Here is a 20,563-nt window from a genome sequence, read left to right on the forward strand (position 1 = left end):
ATTTATGAAGTTCTCAAAGAATAAATAAAATGTAAAGGGACCACAAGAGGGAAACAAAAGCTCTTAAAGATCAAGGGCAAACAAAAGTAATTGTTAACATGTGATATGTAATACGAACAAGCTATATGGAATATACAGATATAGGACAATTTTGGTTTCAGCAAGTTGGAGCAGATAGATGTGAGGGATACTAGGAAAGGACATATAAAAGCAAAGTTTTAAGAAAATCTCATGCTAAATTTTATTCCTTTCAATAATAACTTGTAATAAAATATTTTAAATATTCAGGTTTTCTGATTATTCTTGTATTTTTGAAGATTATAATTACATTATTTCCAATGTCCTCCCTCTAAATCATGCTATATATCACTCATTGAATGACTTGATCTCATTCAAATTAATTAATGGTATACAACATACAAATATTTTTATAGAATGAATAAAATATAGAAATACACTGAATGATCACTACAGTTTCCTGAGAAAAGAAAGAGCCATAAAATTGTAGTAAAGTGTTTTTCTTTTCTTTCTTTTTAAAAATTCTAATATTAAAAAAGTCTTAGAGAGTATGAAATTGTAAACCAATTTGTGTAATTATGAGCTCTGGGCATTTTATTTCCAAGATCTTTAAAGAGTCAATAATTACCCCAGGCCATCAAAGTTCCAATGTCAAGGTTCAAGTACAGTTGGGGAACTGACGTGTGTTCCCATTGGTGACTGATTGCCTCAGAGGATTATTCATTATTTATTAATATCATGCCTAAGGAACCAGGACCTTACATGAACAAGACAAGGAGTTACTTTGGATCTTGGTCATGTCCCAGCAAAGAATACGCTTAAATAAGTAAGTGACGAAAAGGATGAATGATAGAGAAAAAGCCCTTGGAAATGTTGATCACTTGTCATAAGAGAAAAATTAATGAGAGAAAACTGGCCTATAAATTTTCTTCTATAATGATTTGTTAATTTATTCTCTGTGTTCTATTATGGTGGGCTGATATATAAGTCAATTTAATTTCATTCCCATTGGATTGTGATTATAAAAGATGTCTCAGACACCAAAAGTGAATAAGTCTCTTTTTTAAAAAAAGTCTTACAATATTATGAGTGTGAGAGAAAAAAGAGGAATGTGGATAACCACAGTACTGTATTTATTTCCCATAGTCATCCTATGAGTCCCTCAAAATTGTTTCATAAGAAATTCTGTTATTATGAAGATGAGGAACAATAGCAAGTAAAAGAGAACAGCAGTAGTGTCTTGAACTGTTGCTACATGATTTTGCACTCTGACCTATGCATTCCATATGGCTTATTTCTCTTCATTTACCTCTGCTTTGTCAATTACTAGCTTATTTTCTAGAAAACAAAAAGTTCAGAATTTATATCAGTTTTACACCATAGAATTGAGCAAAGAAAAATGTAGTAACACATGTTTGAAATGGATGACCTAATTATTGACATGGGACTTTTTTTTTTCAGAAGGATCTTGCATAGTTTTTCCCAGTAATAGCCTCATATGTTTCATTTCTTGAAAATTCAGGAGATTCATGTTTTTCCCTTTTAGGATTCCTCATAAACCACAGTGGGAGGCATCAACTACTTCCACAAAAAGAAGAATAGCCATACATAGCAGGCAAAGAGCACAAAGAAATGGTATCATGTTAATTCAAGGCAGATATGCCCTGGCCTCCAAAATAGCCTTAAATCTGTCCATATCTTCTTCCATTCAAGAAATATCACACTGGATGATAACATAAAATCAGATTTCCATTTTATTCTACTCAGAAGGCTAGATAGGATTATAACATATGCTTTAGAAGTATGTGCCATCATAACCTTTAAAATTCAAGACCAATAGAAACAATATGCTTCAGATAGGCTAAAAAACAATATTAAAAGGTAACTCCTGTTAAGTATACACAGAAGTAACATTGTTAAGACTGAACAGACTGTATTTATAAATTTAAAAGTGTGTGTGTGTGTGTGTGTGTGTGTGTGTGTGTGTGTGTGTGTGGAGAGAGAGAGAGAGAGAGAGAGAGAGAGAGAGAGGCAGAGACAGAGAGAGACAGAGAGAGAAGGAGAGGGAGAGTGGGAAGAGAGGCTGTTAATTTGAAAAGGAACAAGAAAGGGTATATGAGAGGGTCGTAAGGAGAAAGGGGGTTTAAATGATTTAATTGCATTATAATCACAAAACCTAAGGAAAATTAAAGAATATTGATCTAAGAAACTGTACTTTCATGTGTACATGTGTACATGTTTAGCATATAACTTTGAAGATACATTACATGTACTACTGCTTAGTTCATATCCTACAAACAGTAATGTTGATAAGTTCTATTTTATACCATTCTAAAAAGCAATAACTAAGCAAAAACCTTTTGCAATGGTTGAAAAAAATGAAAAACGTTATTCCATCAGACTAAGAAATGATTTAATTTTGAGTTTATTCATCTTTGATTATTATTTCTATAATGCTTGGAAAGCTGTTAGTATCTCTGAGACTTGATATATTTATATGTGACAATTTCTAGTAAGTACAATTGCATTGAATAATAACCGAAAATGGGAAAATCAATTGTGTGACTAGGTATTGGCAAAATATTTATATATTATGAATGATAATAGAGTGAATTAAATAGATTAAACTTCCTAAAATTCAAATAAAGTACCCTGCAACATAAAATATTATTTTCATTGACGTGATGAAATTTTTCATTTTCCCTTATATTGAGTATTCTTTAATAAATTGAAGACAATAATTATATTTCCTTTTCACTTCCCCATAGCTTATACTATGGTTAACATATAAGATGTTTCAAAAACTACATGCCAACATTAAATAGAGCCTTTATTGGCTTACAAGGATTGGTCATAATCAATGTGACTTCAAAATATTAAGTAATTCTTTTCTATGCTTTCATCTCCTAAATCTACCCTCATAAGAATAGAAGCAAGGATTTTAATCTTATCATTGAAAGCATTATAACACTTATATATTCAAAGCTCATGACATAGATTTTTGACAATCATAGAAATTTTGAAAGGCAGAAAAACTGGGTATGTGAACTTTAGAACTTGGTCTAAGGCATATTTAGACTATCTTATCAGCTTTTAAACGTCATGTCCATCAAAACTCTTATTTACTACTTATGGGACAAACTACTTTAGCAAACAAAAAGTAAGTATAAAGGTTCCTCAAATAACTAACAATAGATTTATCATATAATTCAATTATAGCACTAACAGATATTTACTCAAAGCACTCCAAACCATGACATCACATATCAGTTTTGATTGAATATTATTCACAATAGGTAATTTATGGAAACAGCCTTAGTACCCAAGAGAGGAATGGATACAGAAAATCTGGAATGTATATGATTAAGTTTTTTCATCTATAACATAATAAAATTGTGTTATTTGCAAGAGGATAAATGCAACTAGAGACCATATTAAACAAATTATGCCAGTCTCAGAAAATATTTTTTTCAATAATAAAACTAAGGTATGTTCAGTTTTACTAGTAATTACAAACACTTGTAATTCCTTGCATTTGATGCCCCAAGATTGTATATAAGTGTTTAAACTTAGGTGCATGCATATGATATGAAATCAGTAGTGAAACTGTATAAAGATAAAAGAAGACAAATGAGGGTGAACACTTCAGTGGAAATGGGTGAAATGTGTTCAATACACAGTATATACTCACACCAAGTGTCTTAGGTGTCACAAAATCTTGTACAGTAATATCTACAATGGTATTTTAAGTTGATATTGTCATGCTGATAGAATTCACAAGGTAAGATACACACACTGGTGTTATTTTCCTATCTTTAGAAGCTATTCACCCATATTGTGCAGATGGACAGTATTCTTTAGTACAAACATACAGAGGTAGAAAGACAGACAAAATAAACATTGAGCCCCATATAGTACAAGTTCAATTACATTGGACTAAACTACTTACATCCTGACCTCTACGACTCATCATTATCTGTTCTTCTGAAGTATCATAGAAATATCGTTTCTCATGAAGATGGAATTTCTTAGTGAGTTATCATGGCACAATTATTGCTAAATAAATTTTAGGTATATCGTCTATATTGAATAAGATATATAAGTGATAATTATTGAGATTTTGAGGAGTAACAAATGTTTATAATACTGGAATCAAACAACATCATTAGTTTTACTATAGTAATAGAGAGTCTGAAGAACTTTTTATTGAAATTTTTTTTTCCTGTAGCTTGCTGTATTTAATTATACTTTGTGGTTATGATTACATAAGTTAAAAATATAAACACAAAGGTTACAAAAGCAAATTAAACTTCTATGCCCCAGGATTAAAAGAATTAATGATGAGAAGTTACTTCTCTAAACCATCACCTGAGGCTAGAGATACAGCTCAGTGGGAAAGAGCGATTACCGTGCAAAGCTGAGGACCTACATCTGAATCCTTAAAGCCCACATTAAAAGCTTGGCGTGTAATCCAGCTTCAGAGTACAGACACATGTAGACTCTGGAGCCCATTGGCTGGACAGCCTCAGTGAAAAGCCCAGCTTCTGGTTCAGCGAGAGACGCCTTCTCAAGGGAAAAGGCACCAAGTGATAGAAGAAGCCATATGTCTTCCTCTGGCTTTTACATACCTGAATACTCTTGTACCATAGTCACCAGTAAGGGTGTATTTTCATACACTGTATCCTAGTTATAGTTGTCATTCCCCCCTCATCCAGATCCTTCCAACCTACCCACCCACCAACCATACACACTTTCTCTCTCTTTGGAATGTTAACAGTGAATCGAAAACAAGACAAAGCAAAAACAGAATAGAAGAAAATAAAAAAGAAAGAAAGAAAAAGAAAGAAAGGAAGGAAGGGAGGGAGGGAGGGAGGGAGGGAGGGAGGGAGGAAGGAAGGAAGGAAGGAAGGAAGGAAGATGAGAGAAAGGAGGAAAGAGGGGGAAGTAAGGAAAAGAAAGGAAGGAAGGAAAAGAAAGGAAGGAAAAGAAAGGAAGGGAGGAAGGAAGGAAAAGAAACATACACACATAAAATACATAAAAACAGTAATTCAGAAACCATAAAAGAGGCAAAAGTTCAATAAGACAAAAAAATCAAGAATTTTTGAAAGGAAGCTAAAGAGAATGCTCAGTGTGTAAGTGTATGGATTGAGAACCTGAGTTTGAATACACAAGACCAGTGTAAACTGATATAAATGGTAGCATGTCCCTGTAACTGTGGTACTGGTGGGTAGGGGTAGAAACAAGAAAATTTCAAGTACTTGCTATGGAAGTTGTTATTGTGATTGTTGTTTTAATCTTTTTTAACTAATTAATTAAGTTACTTTACATCCAGATCTTAGCTTCCCTTTCCTCCTCTCCTCCCAGACCCTCAATCTTACATCACCTCCCATCCTACTTCCAACATCCTTTCTCCTCAGAAAAGTCTCAGTAAAGGAAGGTCTCTCATGGGTATCAACCAACCTTCTATCAACCAACCTTCGCATGTCAAAGTTGTAGTAAGACTAGGTGCAACTTCTCCTACTGTGGCTATGCAGGGTAGCCCAGTTAGGGTAAAGGGGTGTATAAATGGGCAACAGAGTCAAACAGAGCTACTGCTCCTGCTGTTAGAAGTCCACATGAAGACCTGGCTATCAATTGATACCTATGTGTCAAGGGCCTAGGTCTTGCTATATTTTCACTTTATTATGTTTAGGTATGAGTCTTGTTTCCCAGATGTCTCCAAGACTTTTATCATAAAAAGTGATGGATTTTGTTAAAGGTTTTTTTCAGAATCTAATGAGATTACAATGTGGTAGGTTTTTTTTCTTTCAGTTTGTTTATATAATGGAATATGCTTATGGATTTTTATATGTTGCACCAGCCCTGCATCTCTGGTCTTCTTGATTATGGTGAATGATTTTTTGATGTGTTCTTGAATTCAATTTGCAAATATTTTATTGAATATATTTGCATCAATGTTCATAAGGGAGTTTTGTCTGCAATTCACTTTTTTTGGTTGAGTCTGTGTGTAGTTTAGGTGTCAGCATGATTGTAGCTTCATAAAATGAAAGTGGCAGTGTTCCTTCTATTTATATCTTGTGGAATAGTTTGAAAAATCTTGGTATTAGCTCTTCTTTGAAAGTCTGCCTAAAATCTGCACTAAAACCATCTGTCCACAGGCTTTTTTGGCTCAGATATTTGACTGCTGCTACTTTCTTAGGGATTATTGGCCAATTTAAAATGTCTACCTGATCTTGATTAACTTTGGTAAGTTGTATCTACCAAGAAAATCATTTAAATAGTTTACATTTTCAAATATGGTGGATTACACATTTTTTAATTAAGACAAAATTATTCTTTGGATTTTCTTTGTGTTGGTTGCTATGTCCCTGTTTTCATTTCTAATTTTGTTAATTTATTTGTTTCTCTCTGCCTTAGTTAGTTTGGCTAAGTGTTTGTCTATATTGTCCATTTTCTCAAAGAACCAGCACTTTGGTTTTCATTTTTTTTCTATTGAGGGGGGGTTGATTCTCTGTAGTGTGCTCTTTTCTATTGGTTATATTACTTATTTACATTTCATGTTATTCCTTTTCCAATTTCCCCTCCACAAATCCTCTATCCCATCCCCTATGCTCCCTGCTTCTATGAGGGTGCACTCCTACTTACCCACCCACTCCCACCTCACCACTCTAGCATTCCCCTAAATGCTGGGACACTGATCCACCACAGGACCAATAGCCTCCCCTCCCATTGATGCCAGATAAGGCAGTATTCTACTACATATGTCACTAGAGCCATGGGTCTCTCCATGTGTATGAATTGGTTGTTGATTTAGTTCCTGGGAGTTGTAGGGGATCTGGCTGATATTGTTCTTCCTCTGGGGTTACAAATACCTTCAGCTCCTTCAGTCCTTATTCTAACTCCCTCAATGGTGTCTCATTCTATTTGTTTCTAATTTATTGATTTCAGCCAATATTTTAATTTTTTGTGCCATCTACTCCTTTTAGGTATGTTTGCCTCTTTTTGTTCTAGAGCTTATATGTGTCCTGTCAAGTCACTAGTATGATATCCCACTAATTTCTTCTTTTTCCAATAATTTAATAATTTTCTTGTTTATCTTAGATCTTGATCAGAGCTTAGGCTCCCTCCTCTCCACCAATTCCAACCTTGACAAATCCCTTTCCCCATTGCTCCCTTCCCTTCTCCTCAGAGAAAGGGAGGCATACTGTAAGTACCATTCCATCCTGGGATATCTAGTGACAGCAAGACTAGGAAATCCTCTCCTGCTGAGACCCAACCAGGAAGTCAAGGCAGGGGGAAGGGAAGTCAATGGAAGGAGCAGAGACAACCCCCACTCCACTATTAGAGGACCCTCATGACGACCAAGCTAAATGTTGGGTACAAATGTCTAGGGGATCTAGGACCAGCTCCTGCATGTTCCTCGGTTAATGGCCCAGGATATGTAAGCTCCCATGGTGCCAGGTTATTTGACACTGTAAGTCTTCTTGTATCCTTGACTCCTCCAGCTTGTTTACTTCTATCCCAAACACTTCCACAAGACTCCTGTGCTCCACATGATTGTGGCTGTGAGTCTCTGCATCTGACTCCATCTACTGCTGGATGAAGCATTTCAGGAGACAGTCATACAAGGCTCACATCTTAAAGCATAGCAGAGTATCACTAGTAGTATCAAGGGTTGGCTTTTTCATACGGATGGGTCTCAAGCTGTTGTAGTTGTTCCCTCAGTCACTGCTCCAGCTTTATCCCTGTATGTCTTGTAAGCCAGACAAATTTTGGAATGAAGGTTTTGTGGGTGAATTGATGTCTTGCTTCCTAATCTGGAAGTCCTTCCTGGCTACAGGAGGTGGCTAATTCAGTCTCTATATCTCCCTCTAGTAGGAATCTCAGCTAGAATCACCCCCATTGACTCCCTGTAGCCTTCTTCATCCTAGGCCTGCAGCTAGTCCTAAAAGATGTCCCAATTTCATTCTTTCTTCCAGCCCACTCCGCTGGCCTCTCTCTGTCTACACCTAATAAGTAGTCCCATTACCCTCTTCACCACTCTCCTACCCAGTCACCTCACTCTATCCTCCTCTAGTGACAATTTAGAGTCCCCTTCTTAGTGAGATCCATGCATTCTCCCTTGGGGCTACCTCATTACTCAATTTCTTTGTCTCTGTGGAAGGTGACATTGTTGATTCTACATTGTATGGATAATGTCAACTTATAAGTGAATATATACAATATGTGTCTTTCCTGCTCTGAAATACCATATTCAGGAAGGTATCCTGAGTTGCATCCATTTGCCTGCAAAATTCATGCTGTTTAACTGAATGTCTGCATGTAAAAGAATACAAATAAATCCGTATTTATCAACGTGTTCAAAGGTCAAACCCAAATGGATCAAAAGCATCAACATAAAACCTAATACACTAAATCTAATAGAAGAGAAAGTGAAGAATAGCCTTAAAACTATCAGTACAGGAAACAATTTCCAGAACAGAACACTAATTCCTCGGACTATAAGATCAATAATTGATTAATGGGACCTCATGAAACTGAAACACTTCTGTAAGATAAAGGCTACTATCAGTTTGGGAAACTCAAGAAATTAGACACCAAAAAACCAAATAACTCAATTGAAAAATGGAGTCCAGAGCTAAACAGAGAATTCTCAACAGAGGACTCTCAAGCACTTAAAGAAATATGTCACATACTTAGTCATCAGGGAAATGCAAATCAAAAGAACGTGAGTTTCCATATTTCACCTGTCAGAATAGCTAAGATCAAAAACTCAAGTGATAGCAGATGTTGGTGAGAATGTGGAGCAAGGGGGACACTCCTCCATTGCTGGTGGAAGTACAAGCTTGTACAACCACTTTGGAAATCATTTTGGCAGTTTCTCAGAAGAGTGGCAATTGTTCTACCCAAAATATGTCCCACTATACCACAAGGACACATGCTCAACTATATTCAAAGCAGCTTTATTTATTTATTTATTTATTTATTTATTTATTTATTTTTTAGTTTAACCAGAAACTAGAACAACCCAAATTTCCACTAAAGAATGAGTAGAGAAAATATGATATATATACACAATAGAATACTCTCCACATATTAAAAACAAAGACGTGACTAATATCTTTATGCAGTCAATTAGGGCAATGGGTTTTCCCTCTTAGAAGGGCCTTATTTGTGTCCCATAAAATTATATATGTTATGCATTCATTTTCATTGAATTCTAGAAAGTTAATTTTTATTTATTTATTTATTTATTTATTTATTCCATGAACCAATAGTCATTAAGTAGAGAGATGTGCAGTTTCTATGGGATTATGAGCTTTCTTTTCTTTCTGTTATTGTGAAGTCCAGCTTAATCCACTGTGCTCTGATAAGATTCAGGAATTTACTTCAGTTTTCCTGTATCTACTGAGACTTCCTTTGTGTCCAAGTATATGATCAATTTTGAAGAAGGTTCCATGATGTGCTGAGGATAAAGTATATTCTTTTCTCTTTGGGTGGAATATTATATATAGATATCTGAGGTGATGTTTATCTTTGTTGCTATGTTGTGTTTCTTGTATGCAGCAGAATGATGGATCCTGGTGTTGTATCCATTTTGTTAGACTGTGTCTTTTGTTAAAGAATTAAGTCCATCTGTGGTAAGAGATATTAATGACCAATGATTTTTAAATCCTGTTCTAAAAATGTGGAAGACACAATGAGTTTGTGGGTCATCCTTACACAAAGACAATGCTAATATTCTCTGTATCTTCAGATTTTAGTATATGTGCTTCCAAAGTGAGTACACTATGAAAATTATTTTAAAAATAAACTGTTTAAATATATACAGAAAATTATAGCCCAAAATCCCAAAGTTATTTGTTGGTTGTAAGGCAAGTGAGTAGATCAAGTCTCTGATTATAACAACTAAATTTTGTATGGGTAATCCCAAGTCTACAAAATAATACTTCTTAAAGACTCATTATTAAATAATCATCATGCCCTATTTGGAAACAATAAATATTACTCATGGAAGTAAAAAGTTAATATTAACATGTATTTCTTAAATGTCAAAAATTATCTTAATAAGGTTTGCTTCTCTGACATTAAAGAAGGAACATAAAGAACTTCATATACTGTTTTCCAATAAGTAGACTGTAAAGAATCCACAGTAATCTATACATTTTAAAAATATTCACAGATGAATACATGGATAAATGATACTGATCAACAATAGTCTCTGTAAGTCAAAGTCAAAATTGCATTCTTCTAAAGGTTCTGCATGCACAAATCCTTGAACAAGTTTAAACCAGATAAACTCCCAGCACAGAGAATGGGAAAGTGGGCAAAATGGCTCATTATGAAAAAAGAAGCTATCTGTAATTGATAGATTCTGTTTTTTTTATTATTTTAATGGAGTAATGTGGTGACTTGAATATGCTTGGCCCAAGGAGTGGTACTATTAGGAGGTGTGCCCTTGTTGGAATAGGTGTGGCCTTGTTGGAAGAAATTAATCACTTTGAGGTGGGATCTGAGTCTCTTCTCCTAGCTGCCTTGAAGCCAGTCTTCTGATACCTGCCTTTGAAAGAACATGTAGCTCCTCCAGTCCCATCTCTTCCTGGATGCTGCTATGCTTCTTGCCATGGCAACAATAGACTGAACCTCAGGACCTGTAAGCAGTCCCAATTAAATATTGTTCTTGATAAGAGTTGTTATGGTCATGATGTCACTTCACATCAAAGGAAACCTTAACTAAGACAAAGTAACACTGAATATATCAACCACACCCATATGCTCCAGAATAAGTGGCACGAAATAACTTTATAATTTTTGTTTTGGTTCAGTTCGGTGTAGTTTTAATCTTTTCTTATGATGATATTTGCTTGTTTGCTTGCTTAGGTTTTTTCCAAAGATAACAACATAAAGTAGTGTAGGTAGGGAGGAATCTGGGAGGAGTTGGGGAAAGAGTAATAATATACCCAAAATATATTTTTTATTTTAAAATATAAAAAAGATTAAAATGATGAAATATTTTTTAGGCAGATGATTTACTATGCCCATTTTTAAAGTGAGTGAAGGGACTAGAGAGATGGTTCAGCAGTTAAGGGCAGGTTTTGCTTTTGTAAAGAAACCTGTTTTGGTTCCCAACACCCCCATGATAGTGCAGAAAAATCTCTTACTCCAGGTTCAGGCACATGCATGCAGGCAAAATGCTCATAGATAAAATTAATACATTTAATTGTAATTTAAAATGTGCAGACATGATTACATCATTTCCTGTACTTTTTTCATTTACAGTTTTCCAACTGAATCACAGTGAGAAACAATGACCCAAAGTAGTCTATATGGTAAAAATATCAATGGTGCATGTAAATGGCATAGAGTTACTGAGAATTAAACATAAATTTAACATGAATGCCTCAGAAACTCAACTTCTTAACTATAAATAAAGATTTTTATTAGAAAAAAAAAACAAGGTAGCATTATTAACAGACCAAAGATGCTAAGATTGGAGGTCAAAAAAACTTTTAATTACTTTCATCCTTTTGAAATTATAATTATATCACTTCTCCCATCTTTTTATTCACTCTAAGCCTTTACTCATTTTCAATTTTATGCCTTATTTTACATTACCTCTGGACATATATTCCCAATTACTTAAGTATAGGAGAAAAACCCATGAGGTCTCAGCAGCCCTACACAAAGAACTACAAACAACTAAGGAATGCCAGGAGCAGGAGAAATAATCTTCCTCAGAGAAAAACATGCCATTAGATTACCCAACACTCAATAGTCAATCCTGAAAGCATACATACCGGAGGAAATTTTTTGTTAGTTCTTTGAGAACTTTGTACAATATGTTTTGATCATAGTCACCACCCCTTCCCTGATTCTTCAAAAATCCACTTCTCTTCATCGCTCATCCAACATTTTGTCCATTTCCCCCATCAAGACAAAATTGTGCCCCCAAATATTCTTGGATTTTTCCACTGGAGCATGATAAACTTATCATGGACTACATTCTTAGTGAAGACTGGCCCTTAGTATTTCAAGAGCTAAGAATTGTCAATAGCTGCTTAATTAATGGTTGAATTTCATGTCCATTCTCTCTATACTAGGATTTGGTATGACTTGGGCTTACACAAGATTTATACATGTTGTCACAACTGCTGAGAGGTTATATGTGCAATTGTTGCACTATGTCCAGAAGGTAATATTATATATATATGTGTGTGTGTGTGTGTGTGTGTGTGTGAATGTATAGTATAGCATATATATGTATATAGTATACATGTATATACATAGTACATATATATATATATATATCCACTTCCTCTAAACCTTATAAAATTTTGACTCCTCACTTCGACAATGATCCATGAACATGTGAATGAGGTGATACCATATATATGTTTCATTTAGGGTTGAACATAGTACAAATTCATATTCCCTGTACCTTGTTCAGTTCTTGGTCTCCACATTGATCGTCATTCACTGATAATAGAAACTTCTCTAATGAGGATTGAGATGCCTTAATCATCAAAAATACTGATAAGTCATCAGGAATTGGTTTAATACTATATGCATTTGCAGAGTAACAGTAGGTTCACTATAGTAGTAGGTTCTCTCCAAAGACACATTTTAACATCTATTTGTCAGCTGTTAGTCATCTAGCTTTTTATATCCCCTTGTCAGTTGTTGGACATTTAGGTTTTTTAAATATTCCCTAGCTATTGTAAATAGAGTAGCAATAAACATTATGAACAAATAACTATGTGGTAGAATGTCCAATAAATAAAGCATATACAAAGTGGTAAGTTCCATGGAGGTTTATTTCTAGATTTTTGTGAACCCTCCAAACTAATTTCCAAACAGGCTGCAACAGCTTGCAATCCTACCAACAATGAATGAGTGGTCTTTTTACACTGCATTCCCTTCAGCATTCACCATCAGTTATTTTGTTGATCTTTGCCTCTCTGACTGGGGTAAAATCAAACTTGAAAGTTGTTTTGATTTACATTTTTCTAATAGCTATGTGTAAAGATGTTTTAAGATATTTTTTAATCATTTGGAGGCTACTTTTCTTTTCCTGAGTCCATTTTCTGAGTAGGTCATTTGTGGTTTGATTGTTTGTTTTGGGGTCAGTATATTTGGAGAGGTATACATTGTGGATAATAATCATTAGCGAGATATATATCTGTCAATAATTTTTGTGGGATTCCTTTTCACATGGTTGGTTATTTCTTTAGCTGTGCAACATTTTAGTTTCAAGAAGTACCATTTTTCAATTGTTGACATTAGCTCTTTGCCAAATAGAGTCCTAGTCAAGAAGTCCTTTCCTATTCCTATATCATGTAGGGTACGGCCTATTCAATTTCAATTTTTCACATTTAGTTTTTCCATCTTTTTGGAGTTAGTTGACATGGAAGGTGATAGATACCGATCTAATTTCATTCTTCTGCATGTAGACATGCAGTTTTCTCAGCACCACTTGTTAAAGGTGCTTTATCTCCACAATATAATTTGAGGGCCTTTGTCCAACATTATGTAGCTAAAGTCATATGTGCTTACATTTGTGTCTTTGATTTTTTTTAACATTGGATTACATGTCTGTTTTTAAGCCATTACCATATTGCTTTTATTACAATAGATCTATAGTATATCTTAAGGTATGTAATTGTAATCTTTCTAGCATTGTTTTTTCCCTCAGTATTTTTCTTTTTTGCTAGTTTGGGGTTTTTAAGGTACAATATTAATTTTAGGATAGATTTTCTTTCCATCTCTGCAAAGAAACAGATGGACTTTTGATTCGGATTGCATTGGATCTGTAAATAGCTTCTGGTAAAATGGCCATTTCCATAATATTAATTCAATCAATTCAAAAGCATGAGCTATATTTCCATTTTCTAGAGTCTTTCCCTGCTTTCAGAAGTTTTCATTGTAGAGGTTCATATTGTCCTTGGTTAGATTCTTCCTGTTACTTTATTCTCTTTGCGATTTTTGTCAAGGGGAGGGTGTCTTTTTCTCTGTGTATTTGTTGCATAGAATAGCTATTGATTAGTGGAAGATGATTCTATATTCTACCACACTGCTAAATTTGTTTATTTCTAGATATTTTGTGTTAGAGGTTTTGACATTTATAATATGTAATTTCATGTTATCTGAAAATAGGAATAGTTTAATTTATTTTTCTAAAATCTATTTAGTGTCCTTTTGTTTCAGCTATCACATTAAACACAATGTAGAGAAGTAGAGATACTTGCCATTTCTTTCTAATTCCTAATATCAATAGGATTGCTTCATGTTTTTATATATTTAAGATGATGTTGACCATGTGTCATATATAGTTTTTATTAGGTTGAGGTATGTCCCTCTGCTCCTTCATTTTCTAGGGTCTTTATAATGAAAGCATAATAACTGTTGGATTTTATCACAGAACTTTTCTGTGTCTATTGAGATGATAGTATGATTTTTTTAAATCTATTTATATGATTTGCTGAACATATGTGTTGAAGATTCCTACATCTTCTGGATAAAACCAACTGGATCATGGTGAATAAGCTCTTTTCATGTGTGTTGGTATTCTGTTTGTAAGTATTTTATTGAGTATTTTTAAATCTATGTTTACCAGGATTATTGCCACTTTAGGTGTTTTTTTGTTTTGGTTTGGTTTGGTTTGGTTTGGTTTTGGTTTTTGGTATGCCTTTACCTTATGTTGCTTTTGTGTTGGCAGTGGATTGATAGAAAGAGTTCAGAAGTGTTTCTTCTTTCTATATTTTTAAAAATAATTTAAGAAGACATGACATGACTCACCTGGACACATCTGGTTAAAATTGTTAATCCATCTAGCCCTGCACAGTTTTAGCTAGAAATCTTTTTATTACTAGTTCAACTTCCTAATTTATAATATGTTTAGTTTGAATAATTCTTCTGGGCTTAATTTTGGTGATTTAATGAATTTATAATCCATTCATTTCTCTTTCATTTTTCTTACATGTAGTTAAGATTTAAAGTAAATTCTTTTAAATTAATTATTTTGTTTATTTATATTCTGGTTGTTACTCCTCCCTCTCAGCCCTCCCTCCAACAGTTCTCCATCCCATTCCTCCTCCCCATTGCCTCCAAGAGCTTGATCTCCTCCCACCAGGTTTCTCCCTTCCCTGGAACCTTAAGTCTCTAGAGGATTACGCGCATCTTCTAGCACTGAGTCCAGAGCAGGCAAATCACTGTTAGTGCACCAGGGGCCTCAGACCTTCCCATATATGTTCCTGGTTGGTAGCTTGGTCTCTGAGAGCTCCCTAAGATCTGGGTTAGTTGAAACTGCTGGTCTTCCTATGGGGTCACTCTCCCCTTCAGCTTCTTCAATCCTTCCCCTAAAACAACTATAGGTGTTTCTGACTTCAGTCCAGTGGTTGGGTGTAAGTATCTACATCTGTCTCAGTCAATTGCTGGTAGGGTCTCTCAGAGAACAGCCATGCCAGGCTCCTGTCTATAGGCACGTCATAGCATCACTAATAGTGTCAAGCCTTGGTGCACCCCCACCCCCACCCCCATGAGATGGATCTCAAGATGGGCTGGTCAATAAACATCCTTTCCTTCAGTATCCTCTCTGGTTTTTATTCCTGCAATTCTTTTAAACAGGAACAATTCTGGATCATAAATTTTGACTGTGGTTGGGAACTACATCTCTCCTCTTGAGGCCCTATCTACTGGAAGTAGACTCTTCGAGTTCCCTCTCCATACTGTTGGGTATTTTGGCTAAGGTCACTCCCATTGAGTCCTGAAAGTCTCTCACTTCCCAGGTTTCTGGGAGTTTCTAGGGAGTCTCTCTGCCTCCCACCCCCAAGAAGTCACATATTTCCATTCATTCTCCTGTTCTCTGGGTTTCTCTCCTGTCCCCCCCCCCCCATATACCATGCAGTCTTTATCACTATTGCTTTGTAATACAGATTGCGGTCAGTGATGGTGATTCCCCCAGAAGGTTTTCCTACTTAATTTAGTACAAAAATTTAAAGTATTCCCTTGTAACCATTATGTTCACTATCTAAAAGAACCACAGTAAATTAGGAAACAAAGTAATACAGTTTAGAGAATTTGTGTTTTCATAAAGTAGCTATCAATATCTTAAGAAAAATATGATATATTCTTTTTGGTTTTTTGCTGCAATAATAATGATTTTTAAAAGTGAAAAGATATTATTTTCTTCTCTGTGTCATCCAAAAGGATTGCTTTATTTTATCATAATCCTAAACTTCTGATTCCTCGTGTTCGTGGTTTTAACACACTATTACGGTTACTTTCTCACTAATATATTTGTATAAATGGAGATTATAACATGAAAATCCATACGTAGTGTTGTAGGTGATTGGTCTTGTCATGACTCTGAAAGCTATGGACCTCAAGTGAGAACATTTTGCTTGTATTAAGTTGGACTTAAAAATAAATGTTTTTCTCCTTTTTAAATTATTTCTTTTACTTCTGATATTATAGTGTAATTATACATTGTGTCATGTATTTATTCCAATAAATTTTGTTTCTCCAAAGGTGTCCAAACAATACAGAAGCACAAAATCTACAAGTTGTCTCACAATTCCATCTCATGAGCCTCTCAGAGAATCCAGAACTGCAGCCTTTCCTTTTTGTGCTGTTTTTATCCTTCTATATGGTCACAGTGCTTGGAAATCTGCTCATCATTCTGGCTGTGAGCTCTGACTTCCACCTCCATACCCCCATGTATTTCCTTCTCTCCAGCCTTTCCTGGTCTGACATTTGTTTGATCTCCACTATTGTCCCCAAAATGATTTGGGATATTAGAACTCAAATCAGAGTCATCTCCTATGTGGGTTGCCTAACACAGATGTCCATGTTTATAATTTTTGCATGTATGGATAGTATGCTTCTGACTGCAATGGCCTATGATAGGTTTGTGGCCATCTGTCACCCTCTACATTACAAGATCATTATGAATCCTAACTTCTGTGTCTTCTTAGTTTTGGCATCTGTTTTGGCCAGTCTTGTGGACTCTCAGGTGCACAATTTGATTGTGCTTCAATTTACATACTTCAGTGACATAGAAATCTCTAATTATTTTTGTGATCCTTCACAACTTCTTAATCTTAACTGTTCTGAAATGTTCACCAAAAACATAGTTATACATTTTATTGGTGTCTTTTTTGGTGTATTTTCAACCTCAGGAATTGTTTTCTCATACTATAAAATTATTTCTTCTATCCTAAGAATTCCGTCAATAGATGGAAAGTATAAAGCCTTTTCCACCTGTGGATCTCACCTGTCAGTTGTTTGCTTATTTTATGGAACATCCATTGGAGTGTATATTGGTTCAACTGGATCAAATTCTCCTGAAAACTGTGCAGTTGCTTCACTTATGTACACAGTGGTCACACCTATGCTTAATCCCTTCATCTACAGCCTGAGGAACAAGGACATTAAAACTGCCCTATGGCAGCTGCAGAGAAGAGCAATGTAATTGCATAACACCTTCCATCATTTTTGAAGTTTGAGTTCTTAACTCAACTATCTAGCCATAAAAATATAACCTCTTTGGTGCTGTGGCTTTAATTTCACTCCCCTGATACCTAAATGCATATTCCTTTAGTTTGTCTTTCATTAAATTGAATGAGAATATCTACTGAGGAATTAATAAATAGCATTCAACTTCACCATCCATCAGATAAACCAATACTCTATTTCATCCCAGCCATATTGTCAGTGATTAATAAAACAAAAATAAACTATAATAGAGATATAGAGAAAAGAGAACATTTATACATCACCATGGGAATGTAAAATACTCCCGTAACTATTGAAGTCATATGGACCTTCCTCAAGAAAGCTAAAAGTTCCTCCCCCCCTTCCACTGCTGCTGCTGCTGGGCTGTCTATTGCCACTCACTCCAGCTGAGCCTTGAGGTCTAGGGCAGAGACTGCCTCCAGTCCTTGGACTTAGGACACCACAGTACCTTCTCTTATGTGCATGACTCATTTGAATATCAGTTCTCTTTATGTCTACGGTGAGGAGAAATATCCCAGACTAGGAGAATCAAACAGCTTCTGGTTCTTCAGGGACCAAGCACACACATGGTATACAGACAAAACACATATAATAAAATAAGGAGAGAGAGAGAGAGAGAGAGAGAGAGACAGAGACAGAGAGACAGAGAGACAGAGAGACAGAGACAGACAGAGACAGACAGAGGAGGAGAGAGACAGAGAGAAAGCTTCAACCCCAGGTGCTCTAACATGCCCAGGATCATAGTTTGAACCTGCACCTGGAGCAAACTTGGGCATTGGCTCTGCAATCACTCCAAACAACACCCAGAGGGAGCCCAACTCCCAGCTGCTCTAAAATGCCCAGGATCACAGGAGAGGCCACAACATCTTCCCCAACACCCAGAGCAACTGGGTCCCCCAGAATTCAGGGACACAGGAACTTCCACCCAGCCAGTGGCACTGGTTACTTCCAGTCTGAACCTGCACCCTGAGCAGACCTGGGGCTCTTCATCCACTCTTACAACACCTAGAGGGAGCCTGACTTCCAGGTGCTCTGAAATGCACAGGATCACAGGATCACAGGGTCATAAGATTACAAGATCACAAAGGAAGCTTGACTCCCAGGAGATCGGGCACACCCAGAAGCACTGGAGTTCTGACACACTCAACATCACAATTGAAGCCACAACATCTTTCCCAACACCCAGGGTAACTGAGACACCCACCTCACAAGAACCAGGGAAACACAAACACCCACCAGAGGCATGGGTTCCTTCCAGCTTGCACCTGCGCCCAGAGTAAATCTAGGGCTCTGGCTACCCACCCACCCCTGCAACATCCAGAAAAAGCTTGACTCCCAGGAGCTCTGACACAACAAAATCTCAGGAGCTTGGTCACACAAGGATTTCAGGCTCCCAGAGGTAGCTTGACTCCCAGGAGTCTCTGAAACACCCAGGATCACAAGATCAGAGAATCACAGGATCACAAAGACAGCTGGACCCTGAGGAGTTCTAATACAACCAGGATCACAGGAAGAACAGGCTCCAGTCAGAGACAGCAGAGGTAGGTAGCATTACAGATAACCAGATGGCCAGAGGCAAGCACAAGAACATAAGCAACAGAAACCAAGGCTACTTGATATCATCAGAACCCAGTTCTCCCAATACAGCAAGTCCTGAATACCCCATCACACTGGAAAAGCAAGATTCAGAATTAAAATCAATCTCAAGATAAAAATAGAAGACTCTAAGAAGGACATAAATAACTCCCTTAAGGAAATACAAGAGAACACAGGTAAACAGGTAGAAGTTCTTAAAGAGGAAACACATAAATCCCTTGAAGAAATAGAGGAAACACAACCAAACAGGTAAAAGGAATTGAACAAAACCATCCAGGAACTAAAAATGGAAATAGAAACAATAAAGAAATCACAAAGGGACACAACCTTGGAGATAGAAAACCTAAGAAAGAGATTAGGAATCATAAATGCAAGCATCACAAACAGAATACAAGAGATAGAAGAGAGAATCTCAAGTGCAGAAGATACCATAGAAAACATTGACACAACAGTCAAAGAAAATGAAAATGCAAAAAGCTCCTAACTCAAAACATCAAAGAATTCCAGAACACAATGAGAAGACCAAACCTAAGGATAGTAGGTGTAGAAGAGAGCAAAGATTCCTAACAAAAAGGGCCAGTAAATATTTTCAAAACAGCGTAGAAAAAACTTCACTAACCAGAAAAGAAAGAGATACTCATGAACATACAAGAAGCCTAGAAAACTCCAAATAGACTGGACCAGAAAAGAAACTCCTACCATCACATAGTAGTCAAAATACCAAATGCATTAAATAAAGAATATTAAAAACACTAAAGGGAAAAGGTCAAGTAACATATAAAGGAAGACTTATCAGAACTATACCAGACTTCTCACCAGAGACTGTAAAAGCCAGAAAATTGTGAGAAGGTGTCATAAAGACACAAAGAGAACACAAATGCCAGCCCAAGCTACTATACCCAGCAAAACTCTCAATTAGCATAGATGGAGAAACCAAGATATTCCATGACAGAACCAAATTTACACAACATCCTTCCATAAATCGAACCCTACAAAGGATAATAGATGGAAAACTGTGACAGAAGGAGGGAAACTACACCCTAGAAAAGCAAGAATGTAATCTACTTTCAACAAACCCAAAAGAAGATAGCCACATAATTCTACCTCTAACAACAACAACAAAAAAAAAACAGGAAGCAACAATCACTGGTCCTTAATATCTCTTAATATCGATGGACTCAATTCTCCAATAAAAAGACATAGGCTAACAGACTGGATATGTAGACAAGAACCAGCATTTAGCTGCATAAATAAAACGCACTTCAGTGAAAAGGACAGACACTACTTCAGAGTAAAAGGATGGAAAAAATTTTTCTAAGCAAGTGATCCTAAGAAACAAGCTGGAGTAGCCATTCTAATAGTGAATAAAATTGACTCTCAACCATGCACCTGTAGTTCCTGGGGAGCCCTCAAGCTTCAGCCCAAGTGACCCAGC

The 20,563-nt window shown here is 35.9% G+C and overlaps 1 protein-coding gene and 1 non-coding gene across 3 annotated transcripts; one reads left to right on the forward strand and one right to left on the reverse strand.

The window, feature by feature from the left end:
- Nucleotides 1-801: 801 nt before the first annotated feature.
- LOC114618213 (olfactory receptor 18-like) lies at nt 802-17,488 on the forward strand. 2 transcript variants are annotated; one of them, XM_028763907.1, is made up of 2 exons: nt 802-844; nt 16,546-17,488. In XM_028763907.1, exons 1-2 carry the CDS (start codon nt 816-818, stop codon nt 17,486-17,488), a joined length of 972 nt encoding a protein of 323 aa, XP_028619740.1. In that variant the 5' UTR covers nt 802-815. The 2 variants fall into 2 exon arrangements, with proteins under 2 accessions (XP_028619740.1, XP_028619741.1); XM_028763908.1 differs by lacking the exon at nt 802-844 and adding an exon at nt 11,271-11,289 and having other exon boundaries at nt 16,530-17,488.
- LOC114618265 lies at nt 9,701-9,806 on the reverse strand. Its single transcript, XR_003710931.1, has one exon. It is a non-coding gene; the product is annotated as a U6 spliceosomal RNA (small nuclear RNA).
- Nucleotides 17,489-20,563: the final 3,075 nt, after the last annotated feature.

Source organism: Grammomys surdaster, unplaced genomic scaffold (genome assembly GCF_004785775.1).
Source record: "Grammomys surdaster isolate TR1022 unplaced genomic scaffold, NIH_TR_1.0 140, whole genome shotgun sequence".
In the NCBI taxonomy this organism is placed as follows: Eukaryota; Metazoa; Chordata; class Mammalia; order Rodentia; family Muridae; genus Grammomys; species Grammomys surdaster.

Excerpts from the sequence above, each read along its gene's own strand:
- LOC114618213 (XM_028763907.1), top strand. The coding sequence starts at position 816 with ATGTCCCAGCAAAGAATACGCTTAAATAA. Across the intron at positions 845-16,545 it reads CAAAGAATACGCTTAAATAA|GTGTCCAAACAATACAGAAG; the intron begins GTAAGTGACGAA and ends GTTTCTCCAAAG.